Genomic DNA, 16,135 nt, shown 5'->3' with positions numbered 1-16,135 from the left:
CTCTTGTACAGCAATTAACCACTAAGAAGAATATATGCAGTGTATTATTTGTTGAAACTGTACTTTCGATTTGATTTGAAACTGTCTCATTGCTATGTTTATCAACAAAACTTTGAAAAGAAAAAAAAATAAATAAAGGATAAAAAGAGCTGTCCTATACAGAAAGATTAAAAAAATTTTTTTTGGAGGCTGTGTTGTTAGATTTATATATATTTCAAACAGTTCTTATGGTAGAATTACATTTTTGTTATTAGAAAATACCCATCCTGAGCTGCGGAGACAGCTCAGTGGACTAAGTGCCTGCTTAGGCACGCACAGGGGCTGGGGTTCGATCCCTGGCACCACATGCTGTGCCGGCCCTGGCACGGGTGCAACGAGCCAGCCACCGAGATTGGGCGTGGTGATGCACGCATGTAATTCCAGCACTGGCGAGGCTGAAACAGGAGGACGATCACTACGAGTTTGAACTGCATAGTGTGGTGCATAGTATGTACCACACGCATAAAAAATTGAAGGAAAAAAAAAAGAAAAAGAAAAGAAAGAAAACCCCACCTTTACCTTTATTTTGGTACCGGGGATCAAACTTGGGACCTTGTACTTGCCAGGCAGGTGCTTATTCTGCTGAGCTATCTCCCTGGCCCCTACTTGTAGTTACATTTTAAACATTTGTCTTGTCTGCTACAGCCCCTGAGTATGGTCCCTTAACGGTTCTTGTAGCTGCTGCTTGCATAGCATATTTTCCATCTCACTTCCAGTCTGCTGGGATCGTTGAGTCTAAGCTGCATCTCCTCAGGCAGAATGTAGTTACATCTTCTTATTTTTAAGATCCAGCTTGATAACTCCTGCTTGTTTTAATTCATCTACACTTAATACTACTGACAATATTGGATTCTGCCTTCTATATTCCTTTGTGTCTTCTCTTCCCTCTATTCCTCCTTCCTTCTTCCTTTTGTATTAGTGAAAACTTCTAACAAAACCTTTTCATGTATGATTTTATTTTATTTTTTTGGTTCGGGGATCGAACTCAGGACCTTGGGCTTGCTAGGCAGGTGCTTAGGCACTGAGCTTTCTCCCTGGCCCAATTATTTTTCCTATTTTTCCTTAAATGACCCCGTTGGTGGTTGCTGTAGGTCTCACGATGTACAGCGGAGCTTATGACGTCTGCTTCAGAGCTATCTGAACTTAAGTCTAGTGAGACCTGGGGAGGCTACGCCTCAACAGCGCCGCTTCCTCCCCTGACTCTTCGTGGCTTTGTCGAATGCACGCTGCAATCTACACATGAGCCCCAGACATGTTTATAATTACAATTTTATGTAAGTAATTTAATATCTTCTAAAGAAGTTCAAAGAAGAAAGGGGGGCAAGGATGTGCTTGTGACTTCTGCAGTGTCACCCCGGCTCACCTCATCTGACTCTGCTGGGCGGCACCGTGGAGGGTTACTTCTTTACAGCGCTGCTCTGACCGCCTTGGACTATCGGCCAGCGCCCTGCATTTCTACACAGCAGCCCCGATTAGACAGCGATACACACACTGCTCCATGTGATTGCTTTTTAAATCAGCTAAGAAAAAGAATATGCTTTTATACTACATGATGACCACACGATTACGTGGGCTGCTGTTTTGTGTGGGCGGATTTGAATTTTTCTCTGGCGTCATTTAGTTTCAGCCTAAATACCTTCCTTTTGATATTTCTTATAAGGCAAACCTGCAAGCAGGATTCCTATTTATCTGAGGACATTTTTATTTCTCTTGCTTTTTAAAAGCCAGTTTTGCTAGACACAGGATTCTTGACTGAACACTTCCCTTTAAGCTTTTTGCTGCCTTCTGTCCTCACTAGTGTACCCTGTTTCTGTCACGGAAACTTTACGCCAGCCATATTGCCACCACAGTGATATTGTCGTAGGCAGCCGAATTAGATAGAAATATGATGTCAGTCAGACAAGGCCAGGCCCTCAAAGGAGATAACAAAGGAGACAAGATGGCTTGCAACTGTGAGGGAGACGGATGCTCCCGCTATAGGCCAGACCTAAGACCAAAGCTAAAATAAATGCCGACCTCCCTAAAGATTGGCATCCGGGACTGATCATCACCCTGAGGGAGCCAGAAGAATCATTAATCCCACTACTCCTGGGTGGCTACCTGATAAGAGTCCTGTTCTACATTCACGCCTGCTTGCTACGTGACTCCCTCCCCATTTGGTCCTGGACTTAATCAATCTTACCTGAGCAATGGGGCTTATAATCTCATTGACTGACCATAGTTTTGTCTCACCCCACATCCACCTAAGTAAGTTCCCATTTTCTCCACCTTAGCCCTGCATGGTTTTATACTATAAAAGTCCCTAGAAGAGATAGCTTCCTGGGGGACAACCTGCTTGGGCCCCCTCCTGTCCCTCTCTCGGACAAGAGCTTTCTTTCCCCCAATAAATATATTCTGCACATAACATCTGTTTGTTCCTAAAATTCATTCTTCGGTTCTAGAGAACACGAACTCGTGCAGGTCAGGTTGGGAGATCATTTTCCCTTTTATCATTTGGAGGTTCCCTGTATCATTTGGAGGTCGCCCACCCAAGATCAGTTTTCCTCCCTATATCAATGTCTTATAACACACAACTGTGTAGCATTAGTCTCTTATTCAGCTCACTCACTTAAACACACACCTCTTCTCTGCAGAATGAAGAGGATTCTTTCTAGAAAGCCACTGACCTTTGCTTCTCTCTATGCCCCACTTGCCTTGGGCTGTGTCTCTCATTTAGTGGGTGCTTCAGTCATTCTGAATGCTTGAGGGTTTCCCCAGGAGCACAGGATATTTTGTGCCCCAGCGCTTTCACCTCAGGAGCTCTCGCTGCCTGGAAGCCACCCCCGCCACCCACCCTGCCTGGGAAACTCCTGCGCAGTCAGGCCGCGCCTGAGGACGCTTCCTGAAAACTCTGTTAGGGCTGGATGTTTCTGCTTTGCTCTGGCTACCTGATCCCTGTGTGGTCTTCTGTTAGGACACTTGGGCTCTTGGATTTTGGTTACTTCTTTATTCTCATCGATGGTAACACATCAATAGGATCTGAGTGACTGTTAGGTGGCAGGCATGTCACACTGGTCTCAAGTTCAATCCTTTAAGACCATGAGGTAGGCATCATCCCTACCTCCATGTTTCAGATCATAAATCTGAGAAGTAAAAGTGATGTAGATTGCCAGGCGATTGCTGTGGAGTTAAGACTAATCCTAGGACTCTCTTACTCCCACCTGATTTATTTCCTTCCTTCCTTCTTCCCTCCCTCCCTCCCTTCCTTTCTTCCTTCCTTATTTCCTATCTTCTCTTTCTCCTATCTCCTCATTCATAGCTGTTACTTATTATTTAATTCTTCTATGGTGACTAACTATAAAATCTTTAAATAAAAAGTTCCTTCCAATATTCTTAGAGCACCTAGGAAGGAGAGCCATAGACGATGTGTCCCCAGTGGCGATGCGTCTGGCTGGGACCTGAGGATTTACACATTGTGTTGAGTAAAAACCCAGAGGGCACTGACTCCACGCCAAGGGAGGATTGCACAATGGTATCCCGCACTCCACTTGCTGCTTTGCTACTGGTAGATGAGAATGTTTAAAGGGAGCAGTTCGCTACAGGGAGTAGAAACAGTGTAGAGGAGGAAGCACCAGAGCTTGCTGGATGGAGAAAAGAGGAATTCAAGCGAATGGACACAGGCAGCGGCGCCCAGAGGGCTGCGCATAAGTGATGGGTTGCTCGGTGCCAAGGTCAGGCTCCATCTGCGGTTCTCGGTGTGCTGCTCACTGTCACGAGCGCCCAACACGGAGGTCCTGGCTCTTAGTGCCCAAACCTACTTCCCCGAGCCAATGCCCAGCTCTGTGCAGAGGAAGTTCACTCACTTTCTCACAATTGCATTCACTGAAACTGGGTCTCAATCCTGTAGACACAGGAGCTCAGAGAGCATGCCTCTGATAATAAACGTATTTCTATTTTATGTCCCAGAGTAAACTGGCATCAGGATTGAAGAAAAACCTAGATGTGACTAAGGAAAGTAACACTGGACGTGCTGTCAATGGAGGTCCAAACAGCACACTTCTGAGCCCACGACTTGAAGCTTGTGGCCTCTGTGTTTTGCTGGGTAGCCATTACTGACACCAAACTCCTGTCTCCTCTGCCCTTGCTGCTTAGAACTGAGATGTAGTATATTCAAAATAGTTAGGATAGATATACAGCTACTTTCTCTTAATTCAATGAATAGATTTGTACTAATAGTGTTTGTGGACAGGATATCATGTCTGCATCTTGTACTATGAATAACCACTAAGAGGATAGCAATATGCAATGTATTAATTATTGAAACTGTCCTACTCATCGGTTTTGAAACTGTCTCATTGCTATTTGTTTCTCAATAAAATTATATATATAAAAGAACTGAGATGTACCGACCAAGCTCTCCTGGCCACCTCGCATCACGGGGTCACCAGAGTGGAAGCCATGTGACAAGAACAAGGGGGCAAATGACAGAAGGAGCTTGTGTCACTGCTGACCACAGATCTATGCCCTGGCTCTAAGCCTGTTGGGCATTTGTCATTTTACATTTATGTAAAACAAATGTGTGTGTGTTTTAGCCACACTTATTTTTGGGGTCTCTATCACCAGCAGCCCTGCAAAACTAATGCCAGATTTCACGTGACAGAAGGCTGTCATACGTGCAAGGCCCTGAGGAGTGGGCTATACAGACTATGGGAGCATTTACAGTATGAGTAGGGCTGATGTGACCATCTTTCCTGGTGTCTGAGCTGTTGGTCAGGTTGTCTGCACTTTCACTGAAGCCTGGGAGGAGCAGATTCCTGTCTCTGCAGGGACTGTCCAGATGTGGCCACAAGCAGCCATTCTAACTCAATGTCAGGAGCTCTCATTATTCAAAAGGAAATTTTGACCAGCTCTTTGGCTTGCTCCTGGAAGGCGTGTTGAACTTTAAGCAATCATTTGCAGAATATCATAGTTTCTGGGACAATTATTTAATTACCATGCAACCCCCCTCTATCACTATCATGTGCCCTTTCCAGAGGCTGATGGGCTCCAGGTGCCATGCTGGTGGTCTGCATGCAGTGTGGCACTTGGCACACGGGAGTGCTGGAATAGCCTGCTGCACTTTCTTTTCCTGACAAGCAGTATGAGCTCCTTAACCTTTGGATTACCGTCGTACACTGACTTTTAATGTCTCCTCTTCATCTAGATTGCTGAAGACTATTGCTTAATGGACATTCCCAGGGACCCAGTTGGATGGGTACAGCATTATTTCCTCTGGGGGTATCAGGCATCATTAAAATCAGAGACATTCTCTGTTCCCAACCCCCCATTTACAGAGAGTGTTAAATCTCTACCTCTATCATCTCTACCTCTATCATCTCTACCCTCTCTAGCCTTAGCTGTGGGACCTCCACCTGGCCTGGGTGGAGGTGCGCGCTTCCCTCCGGGCTCTCAAGGGTGTGGCATAGTCCAGAGACCAGGCAGTAGGCAGAGCAGAGAGGTCCTGAGAGAGCGGATCATCCCGCCAGGCTGCCAAGCCCCCTGGGAGGTCCCCTGAATTGTCCTCAGGCAAATGCCCGTGCACGCCCATGCTTCTATGTGCGTAGGATGCAGCCCTCCCTCTCGATCCCTGAAAGTCCACAGGGACCCTTATGATCCACATTTCACTTGACTGAGGGGAATCCTAGTTCCTACTCCCTGCACCTAAGCACTGTGCTCCTAGCACCCTTGTCTTAAAGACAGCCTTTTACATCCAGCGGTTGTTAGTGGCTCCGCTCATGAATTCTGAGCTGTGGGTCAGGTCGCTTGTACAAGCACTATGTTTTACATAGGAAGGGCTGGGAGGAAAACAACTGGCTTAGTGGCTTGGATGCAGGATGGAAGTGACAGCTCAGGACAGGGCCGCTATGATCAGTGCTTCCTGGGCACTTAGTGGCTGGGAAGACGCAGTAGAGTTCACTTTTGTTCGAAATTCTTTTTTCAAAAAGTAGATTTTCCCTTCTCGTGAAATACATCGGTACTGTCATCATATTACTTTCTTAGCTTTAAATTGGCTGCGCGGCAGATCAGGCCTTATTCAGATCTGCTTATAGTAAGTCCTGAAGGACAGGCAGGAGCACTTGACGTGGGTCCCTTTGCACAAGAAGAACCTTAATGTTCTATGCCAGGTAAAAGGACTTAGTCATAAAGCCTTTTCTTTTCACCAGACGCTGTTTCAACCAGCCCCACATTCAGGACCACGCTCATTTTTTTTTTTTCCACAAAGCACAGAAAATTATGAAATGTACTTCTTGTAGAGTAGTCAGTTTCCCATCAGGCTTCCTTATGGGACAGTTAGGTATTTAAGGATGCTGCTTCTACTTTTTTTGGTCACTGAGGTACACTTAATGAATTCATTGAAGGAGCAAGATATGGGCTAGAGAGCTAGCTCGGTGGTCTAAGAGCCTTCCCGGAGAGTACAAGGCTCCCCGGTAGCATGTCATGAAGCCTTGTCCTAGAACCCCAGGCGTGGTGGTGTGCTTGTGTAATCCCAGTGCTGGGGAGGTTGAAACAGAAGGATCACTACGAGTCTGAGCTGCGTAGTGAGACACTGAACCCAATCAATCAATCAATCAATCAATCAATCAATCAATCAATCAAATGAATAAAAGAAGGGGTAGGATGTTTGGTGTCCTAGAGACCAAACAATGGGATTCTTTCATGAACGTTCTACCTATCATTTGTGTGCTTTGCGTTTTGATGGTGAGACAAAGGCCGTCTTGATGGCCGAGAAGACTTACCAGGCCTCAAGGGCTTGCTTGGCCGGAAGGATTTTTTTCTCTGCCCACGAGTACATCTAGATAACAAAAGTTAGACTGTGTACCTGTAGTATTCGTCTCCCACAAAGAAAAGGGTCTTCTGAGGCTCCTTGAGATACACAGCAGCGTCTATTCTCTGCACGTCCCTTGGGAACCCGAAGTCATAAATAGTCCGAGGAGGACCCTGGATGTGGAATCCTCGTGTTATCCAGTAGTGGGGGCCTAAAAACAGAAATTCAAGTTGGCAAAATCTCTTTACCTCTTAGCAGCACACTTGGGCCATGAAGATTTTTGTGCAGGTCCTAAGTGGGCCTAGTGCAGGGGGATTTTGGCCACAGCTAATAGATCCAATAAGAGAGGTATGCCTCTATTCCATTCAGTAATAGGCTTCAAACTTCTAGGTAGGAAAAATTTCTGGTTATGCTCAAGAAAGCAAGAATCTTGATATAATTGTGCCTTATTTGTAACACACTGATTTTTTTCAAGATACCTTTCATTTATCACATAGCTTCACCCTTATATCTATGTGAGAGAAAGGGCAAGTGACATGCAGGTGCTGCGACTCTCACTTAAACTGGTATAAGCCTTTGTCTCTTCCCCAGCAACAAGAAAATATAGTAGGGCTGGGACGTAGCTCAGAGGTGGAGCACTGGCTTAGCAGGTGCAAGATACTGGGTTCGGTCTCCAGAAATGCAAGAAAGAAAGATGCATATACAAACAAAGGCTGGCGCTTTTCACGCATTGGATAATGCTCCTGGTTAGCGATTGTTGCAGAGCATCTTCACTGCTGATACTACTATAATCACTTTGCAGAGGAAGACATCAAGCTCATCAGACCTACGTAACTGCCCAAAGTTGCTCAGATACTGAAGGCCAAGGCCAGTGACTCATACCTTGTGTGTGTCCTGCCACCACCGGTGCCTTCCTCTCCTGCTGCTTCTGACCATGGCACTGCAGCTGGAGGACTGTTTAATGTTAAAGGCTCCCAGGACCCTAGGCCATGTCACTCTGAGCAGAGAGGGCAGAGAGCAGGCTTCCTGCCCACGGTCACCTAGATTGCTGCCTCACTGAACTCAAGGGCTTGGTTAGGACAACAGTTGATAGTCACTGTCATTCCTGTCACTGTTACAACATGGTCGGGTGGCATTTTGTTCCCAACTTGACATATTCCAAATGAGTGGGGCTGTGGCCCTGGTACTGTGCCCTTCTTGGAGGGAGCTGAGGGTACCTTTGAAGAAGTAGGCAGTGCCACGCTCAGCCACTTCATAAGCTGCATCCACATTGGACATGAGTTGGGGGAAGGAGCTGGTGATGGTGCTTGCCCGAATCTCTGCCAGCAGGTGGACCTGTCGTCGCCAGAAAATCCTGGTGGGCATTCGGAGAGGAATCAAGAGAGAGGCTTGAGTTAGCTCTTAAATTGCAGACTACAAGATGCGCTTCAGGGGCCATTGCTAAGTGACCCCTGTTCTCTTGCTGTATTTTAAAAAATAACATGATTTTAAACCTTATAAACAATGTCTTCTCTCTTTTCATGTCTCAGCATCACTGTGATCTCTATTCCTTCCCTTATTCAAAGATGTTCCAAACATCAAGGATATCACAAGCAAGCAGCATTAATACCTTACACATGAAGGCTCTGAGTCTCTACTCCAAATATTACCTCCTACTCTGGTCTGCTAGAAACAGAAATCTCAAGGAGATAACTAGAAGAAGACGAACATGATAAATATTGTATAAAGGAACCAAAAGTTTGTATTTGGCAGATGCTAATTATTTCCTGTAGAAACAAGAAAAACGTTAATAATCATAAATTCTCTACACAAATCTTTATTAAAAGGCAAAAGATTTATACAGTCTTAATAATCATAAATTTTAATGTTGTCTCTATAATTGTCCATTGGAAGTGTTTGCATCTTTGAACTTGATGGTCAGCTAACAGAAAACCTAACATATTAGGTTAGGCTTAGCAAGGTATTCCAGCCATGTATCCAAAGGTATTTGCATAAAATGGTAGCAGTGTACAGGTGAACTTGCTGAGCTCCATTTCGAACATAAATACTGTGCACCCTGCACTTTGGAGATGAAATGCTTTTTATGAAACATATATAGGAGGAGGGAGGGAAGGGAGAGAGAAAGGAGAGGAATTAGAAAAAGAAGCAGGCTGTGTCTTGCCTATGTCCCTACTCCCCAAGATGACTCCAAGTCACATGGTCTGCAAACATGTACTAATAAAAAATTAATAAGTAAATCATGCGCAGCTCACTTGGCTACTTAGAAGCCCAGAATTACTGGATAAAATTACATATGAATAGATCTACTGTAATGAAGTTTTCTTTTTTAAAAAATGTATTTAGCTCAGGGTCTACACAGATCCAGACTTGTGGTGATCCTCCTGTTTTCAGCCTCCCAAGAGCTGGGGTTACAGAAGCATGCCACCACACCTAGTCTCAATCGTAGTCTCAGTGTGTCCCGGGGGTGGGGGCGGGGTTGGCATGGCATACCAGGGATCAAACCCTGGTCCCTGTGGCTGCCTAAGCAGGCGCTTCACTGTGCTGAGCTATCTGCCGGCCTCTGTAATGAAGTTTTGACTTTCATCATATACCCGATCTAGGCCCTCCCCGAATCTCACGTTGAGTTGTCGTGGGATGCTTCTCAAGGCCCTGGGGGAGATGTCAAGGACAAAACCCTGAGTAAAGCTGAGGAGCTGCCTTCAAAAGGTTTTAGTCTGGCAACAGAGAATGCTAAGAGCCAGGTGATTATGAGTCAGGGTCAGTGGTGTACGGTTAAGTTTAGGGTGCTCTGGTTATACCCCAGAAGGAAACCTCACCACATTTCGGGGTTGTCACGCATCCCAGGTGCGGACATTTAAATTGATAATAAGAGGGCCGGCCAGATAGCACAGTGGACCAAAGCACCTGCTTAGGCAGAGCACAGCAGCAAGGGTTCTATCCCTGGGCCTGCCGTGCCAGCCTTGTCCCTGGGGCGCACTGAGAGGGCAAGTGAGCCTGGGCGCGGTGGCACGCGCCTGTAATCCCAGCACTTGCGGAGCTGAAAACAGGAGGACCACTATGAGTCTGATCTGTGTAGTGAGACCCTGAACACCTTGTACTAAATACATAAAAAAGTTTAGTAAGTTGATAATAAAATCTCAAGAAGAGAAACACATTTCTCCATGTTTTCTTAGATTTATGATGCAGAAGAAAAAACTCACAGTTCTCAGAAGATGTTAGCAAGTGCCCAACCCTGAGGCTGCTTGGGGTCTCCAAACCTAGCTTTTCCTCTTGAATGAGAATAACCATTCCCTGGCCAATGCCACCAGGTTCTAGGAGGGTGAAAGGTGACAGTGCAGGGAAAAGTGCACCCTAAGCTGTCGAGTATCATGTGGGTAGATAGTATCCATTTTATAAGTTATCTGCCTGGTTGCCCATTAATTAAACATCAACCACACACCATAAGCAGAGTGGAGGGTCCTCAGGGTGCACAGCCTCGCTCATGCCAGACCCCAAATGTCACAGCCTGGTCTGGCACATTTTCGGGACCAGACGGCAAACGGGGACCCAGAAAGGCTGATGGGCTCGAGGCCCAGGGTTGCTGGGGTAGGCAGAACCCGGACAGAACCCCGCTGGCTTGATTCTGTCATGCACCCTGTCTTGTGAGCTCCGATCTTCCTTGTTTATAACTTGATCTTAGGCTCGTGAGAGCTGGACTTTTCTAAGGGCAAAGAAACTGCTTCTCTCTTCTCCTTGCCACCTCACAAGGAACATGGCTTTGAGTTCCCAGAAAGGGTTGGGGAGCTACTTTTTGAGTGAATTGGGAACCTGGGGAGGAATCTGAGATCAGCTGTTTTTCAATCGATGCAATTCAATCATAGTGCTGGAATGCAGGCTCTGTCCAAGGCACCGGGCCACGGAGCCGGGTGTGCCTTCCCAGGGTTCGTCCTGGTCAGGCTGAGGATGGGAAAGGTGGGAGGATGGCTGCAAGCATAGCCCCAACAACTGCAGTCTGAATCGGTCTCTGATGGGCACAGGGGTCATCTGCTTTTTTCCTCTGCATGTTAAGTGGCAGGAGGGGACTCTCCTTCGCTCCTCATTTAAATTTCAGTAAGAGATTCAAGGGAAAATTAAGCCCTACCTCTTAAGCACGCAACTGCCCTGAACCACTCATTATGATAAGTAGTGGTTAAGAGGAAAGAAAACCCAAAAATTTCAAAATTTTTCATAGTTGGTACCAGCTTAAATTTCTGACTACCTTGATTTTGATTTAGGTTACTGTGGCTCTTGTGAGCGCTGCGTTGAAGTCATCCTAAACCAAGTATGACTTTGGGTCCCGGGGACATTTGCCAGTGCCTGGTGATAACTGGGTATCACAAGTAGAGCCAGGCAGTGCTACTGGAGCCAAATGCCTTTAAGTACCCTACATGGAAAAGACAGCCCAACAGAACAGCAGTGTCAAAATTAGGAGACACTGGCTTAAGCACTGATAAGCCATGCTATAGTGTGTACACTACGTGCATAAGGTGAAAATAAGTATTATACAACATCACACATGGGAGCTATCACAGAACCTGAAAGGAACTTGTCCTCATGAAAACTGCCAGAAATTAATAAAGAAAACCTATGTCTGGTAGGAAATAAAACAAAACAAAATATTCTCAGAGAATTTGTGATTTTTTTGGCTGAGGTATAGTACATTTATATTGTATATTTTGACTGTATTTTATGGAGTGAAATGAATTAATATCGAACAAAAATGCCTAGCAAATAATCTCCTAATACATTGGAAATGGATTTAAAATATAATTTAAAAAACTGACCTATGTCTTAAAAGAACAGCTGCAGCATATCTTTGGACTGAGTAATAGAAATAGATCAACAGACCATGTCGATAGCCTGTAATCTAATCTCTGATAAGGACGGCAAGACAATGAAGCTGACTGATATGTTGGAGCCAGTGATTAGATATTTAGCTGTACTATTGATCTTTGTGTGCCCAGTGGCTGACACACACCTGGCACACAATCAGGGTTCAGTAAATGAGGGTGGCTAAGCAGGTAGGTGCCAGGAGCCGGAGCAGGAAACATCGCGTCCGCAAATCTCCTATTCCCTGAAGTTCTCATTTCCTTTTACTACAGGACTGTAACTAATCCATCAACTTGAGATTAAGTTACCAATAAGCTCTTCCTGACCTCTCACAGCTCTTTACCTGTCTTTGAATATTTTGGGGTCAAGATCACATGGTGCTCATTCTCTTATCCTGGGGCTTAACAAGGGGCCTGGTGTATTTTGATACACATTGTCGAACCTTTGTTTTTCTATTTAGTACTAGGAATTGAAGCCAGTCCCTTCAGGATGTAAAACACGTTGTTTTACCATTAGACTAAGCCTTTGCTCTTTTGTGCGGTACCCAGCCGACCCTGCTTTCCATCCTTTCCATCTGCCTGTGCTGGCCTGCCAGCCTTCCTCCCTGGGCAGGCCTTTCCCTCCTATTGCTGGGCTAGTGGGGCAGGGCAGTCCCCGCTGAGGAGCACCCTTGTTTCCTCTTCTCTGCAGCCCAACTGTCTTGGACCTGTCATTCTCTTTCCCGGTACTTCCCTGCCATTCGACTTCCTACTTTCAGGAGGAAAGTGTATTTCTTTTTATCCTCTTGATGTTTCCAGCTTAATTGCTATTTACTCCACTGAGATCAGGCAGTACAGCACAATGAAAGAGCAAGGGATGTCTAGAAGCTTTTCTGCATCAGATAAGTGAGTCGTTTTACTGTTTGAATATTCACTTTCTTTCTGTGGAATAAGAGTGAGACAACACTGTACCCAGTTCCTATGAATGGTCAGTGGACATGATGCGTATGAGAATGCTTTATACATTCTGGTCTATTCTGCAATTACTAGTAGGTACTTAACATGTTTTTATTCTACAAATCTATTAATTGGTGGTATGTAAATATTTAAATATAGAGTTTGTCAACATGAGTGAGCTTCCTTTTGAAGTTGTTTCACTGGAAATTTTGAGCTATGTGAGAGGTTCACAATTGTACTGGAAATTTTGAGGTAAACCATGTCATGAGAGGCCATCTACTCTCTGGTTTCACCAGTCAGGGCTGCATATCTTAGATGCTTCAGAGGCCAAGAAATCAGCCATGCATCATCACGCTCCCCACTGAACCCAAGAAAAGCACAGCTCATAAAATTAAAAACCTATACGTAGCCAGTTGTGTGAGATAAGGCTAGTCAGTGCTGTGCACCTTGTCCTTTAGCGAATTTGCTTCCATCTGAGGAGCCACCAGCACCTGTATTAACAAGTCAGAGCCTGTGAAGATGTAAAAGGCCCCATTTTCACTCAGAAGGAGAGAGTCCAGAACAAATGAACCAGGCCAGGGAGAGATCTTAGTTTACTTGCCTCTTCGTCTAAATTCTTAGCACATGTCTAAATACATAACTGGTCTAAGTAAATACAATACCATTTTTGGACTTTCAGTGAAGCAAACCAGTAGCAGAAAAGATCCAGCCCCAGGGAAGGCAGGGAGGAAGAAGGCTTTCTTCCAGCTATGGGACCCGGGAAATGGGATAATCAAATGTCCTTGCCACAGTGGTTACTGATTTTAATGTCCTTCCCTCTTACAGAATTTTGCATTTCCTTGTAGCTCTTTTTCATGTTCTCAAGCATGAACATGTCCCATCTTTGAAATCTTTTTTTGTGGGGGAGAGTAGGGTATTGGGAATTGAACTCAGGACCTTGCACCTGCCAAGTAAGTGCTTGTGCCACTGAGCTACAACCCTAGTCCTGAAATCTTTGACCCTGCAGCCTCTGCCAGCTAGTATCTTAACTTCTTTGTTAGTAACAGGATGCTCCAGTGGATCTGCAGACCCTGCTTTCACTTCCTGCCACCATCTGCTCTGCAGCCCTTTGGGACCTGCCCAGAATCTCCCTCTTCTGCTGTGACCATGTCCCTTAACTGTCCTGGCCAGCCAGTGTCTTCTTCAATGCTCAGCCTGGTGATCTCAGAGTCACCGTCCTCTGGGGGTCATACAACAACAAAACAAACACCATGCGTGAGACAAACCTCCTTTCCTGACTGACGTGGGGCTCCAGCACAGGGATTTGGGTTCTGCTATCAAGCCGACCGAGGGGAGCATTCCGGCGGGAGCTGTGGCAGTGCTAAGTGAGTGAATAAGCGTAAGAGGCTTAGTGTGGCTCACAGCCTCATAGATGGCCGTGAAATGTCAGCTATGGCTGTCGCTGCTCTTCCTAATTTTAGAATGTGGTTTCATCTGGCCTTTACCCCATGCTTTCCCCCCCTGCTGTCATTTCCGAGGCTCATTCCCTAGATTTCCTTGTTTTCTCTCTCTTCAGATCTGTTATTCCTGCTCACATTTTTAAGTTTTTTTAAAAAAGTGTATTTAGTACAGGGTCTACAGGGTCTCACTACATGGATCAGACTCATAGTGTTTCTCCTGTTTTCAGCCTCCAAGAGCTGGGATTACAGGAGCACACCACCACACCTGGTCTCAATTGTAGTCTCAGTGGGCCCCAGGGGGCGGGCCCGGCAAGGCAGGCCGGAGGATTGAAGCCCCTGCCCCTGCACCTGCTTGCAGGCACCTTTATCCACTGAGCTATTTGGCCTGCACCCTATTATTCTTTTATATGTGATTGTGATATTCTTGACTTTATCCTTAAAAGTGTATTGGGTATAATCCCAGCAAGCATGATGGATGCAAGCATAATAAGCATGGTTGCAAATTCAGCCATTTCTCTCTTCTTCCTAGAACATTTGGACATGTTTCTATGTACTGTACAGGGTGTTTGACAATCTCATGGGGACTTCAAAAGGCATCACGTCCCATCTTGCTTTGGAAACGAACTGTGTTAGTATCACCTCCGAGCCTGTAATGTCCTATCAACAGATTCTTGTTGCCCAGGGGGAATTCCAGGCTTGTGGGTAGGACAGAGCAAACACAAACCCTTTCATCACTAGGCTCTCTCTGTGGTTGCCATTATAACTGTGGCTTGAAAGAATTCTTTGTTTTTGTCCAGGCAGGGACTTTTGGTGGCAGCCAGCAGGGGATCAGAGCTGTGCAGTCATGGAATTCCAGGTACGGGTGGCACCACTGGAAGTCGCAGAGCAGGAAGCGAGGAGCGTGGGCTCTGGAGTGTGGCAGGCAGCGCTGACATCACTCCACCTAACCCTACGAGCCTCCTGCTCCCAAGCAGGCCGCTTGTTCTTCCCCTGCCTCGCAGAGGGGGCGCACTTTCTACCTCCCTGGGCTGCGGCTCGTGTTTGCTAACAAGGTGTTCAGTGTAATAAGCGCTGAGCACACTGAAGCACCGTCATTACCAGGCCAAGCTCTCCTTGGCTGGAGGACAGAGAGAGGCTCATGGTCTGTGGTGGGGTGGAGGCAAAGCCAGTCTTGACTGCTGTTCTGCTTGTGCCTCTTCCTGATTCTTTGGAATTATCTGCCCTACCACAGCATCTCCTCACGTTTTTAGCCAGCCATCACCTCCTCTCTAATCCCCTCCCCCATTATTCATTTCTGGTTTTGGTACCAGGAATCGAACTCAGGACCTTACCCTTGCCATGTAGGCTCTGTGTCACTGAGGCACATCCCTGGCCCATTGATTATTATTATTTTTTTTTCTGGACACCTCATTTCTCTGTCTGTCTGTCTGTCTGTCTGTCTCTCTTTGTGTGCAGGGTCTCACTACACATCTTGCATTCGCAGTGCTTCTCCTGATTTCTGCCTGCCTAGTGCTGAGATGACAGGCATGCACCACCACATCTGGACTTCACCAGCTCAGCGTGCCTGGGGGCGGGGCCAACATGGTATGGATCAAACCCTGGCCCCTGCTCTCGCCTGAGGAAGCACTTAGTCTGCTGAGCTGTATTGCCAGCCTTATGTCTCTCTTTTCTATTCCAATATCACTCAGTATTCATGGTCAGGACTATGTTAAAAAAGACATCTCATCTTCAAATAGTCACTATTTGGTAAAGTGATTGTTTGATATGCATTCATTTGATTTTTGCCCCTTAAATAAATATAATCGCACAGAGTTGTGACCCAACTCTGCTCTAACTGCCGTGTCTCTACTGTAGTCCCTGAGACCTATGGAAGCACAGCCCAGCCCACGCAGCCCCTGACACCTACGGAAGCACAGCCCAGCCCACGCAGCCTGACACCTAGGGAAGCACAGCCCAGCCCACGCAGCCCCTGACACCCACAGAAGCACAGCCCAGCCCATGCAGCCTGACACCAGGGAAGCACAGCCCAGCCCACGCAGCCCCTGACACCCACGGAAGCACAGCCCAGCCCATGCAGCCTGACACCTACG

General features: G+C 46.2%; 1 protein-coding gene across 1 annotated transcript in view; it reads right to left on the bottom strand.

Annotated features, from left to right (window-relative positions):
* Mmp20 (matrix metallopeptidase 20) overlaps window positions 1–16,135 on the bottom strand; it is a 57,592-nt gene that overhangs the window by 20,813 nt on the left and 20,644 nt on the right. The window contains exons 7-8 of the mRNA XM_004626149.2: window positions 8,041–8,177; window positions 6,878–7,034 (exon numbers count right to left, since the gene is read on the bottom strand). Coding sequence (XP_004626206.1) covers window positions 6,878–7,034; window positions 8,041–8,177 — 294 coding nt within the window. The remainder of the gene's footprint in view (window positions 1–6,877; window positions 7,035–8,040; window positions 8,178–16,135) is intronic.

This window comes from Octodon degus, unplaced genomic scaffold, assembly GCF_000260255.1.
Source record: "Octodon degus isolate 3935 unplaced genomic scaffold, OctDeg1.0 scaffold00012, whole genome shotgun sequence".
Taxonomy (NCBI): domain Eukaryota; kingdom Metazoa; phylum Chordata; class Mammalia; order Rodentia; family Octodontidae; genus Octodon; species Octodon degus.
Note: the sequence above shows the minus strand (reverse complement) of the source record. Positions and strands in the feature narration are given on the sequence as shown.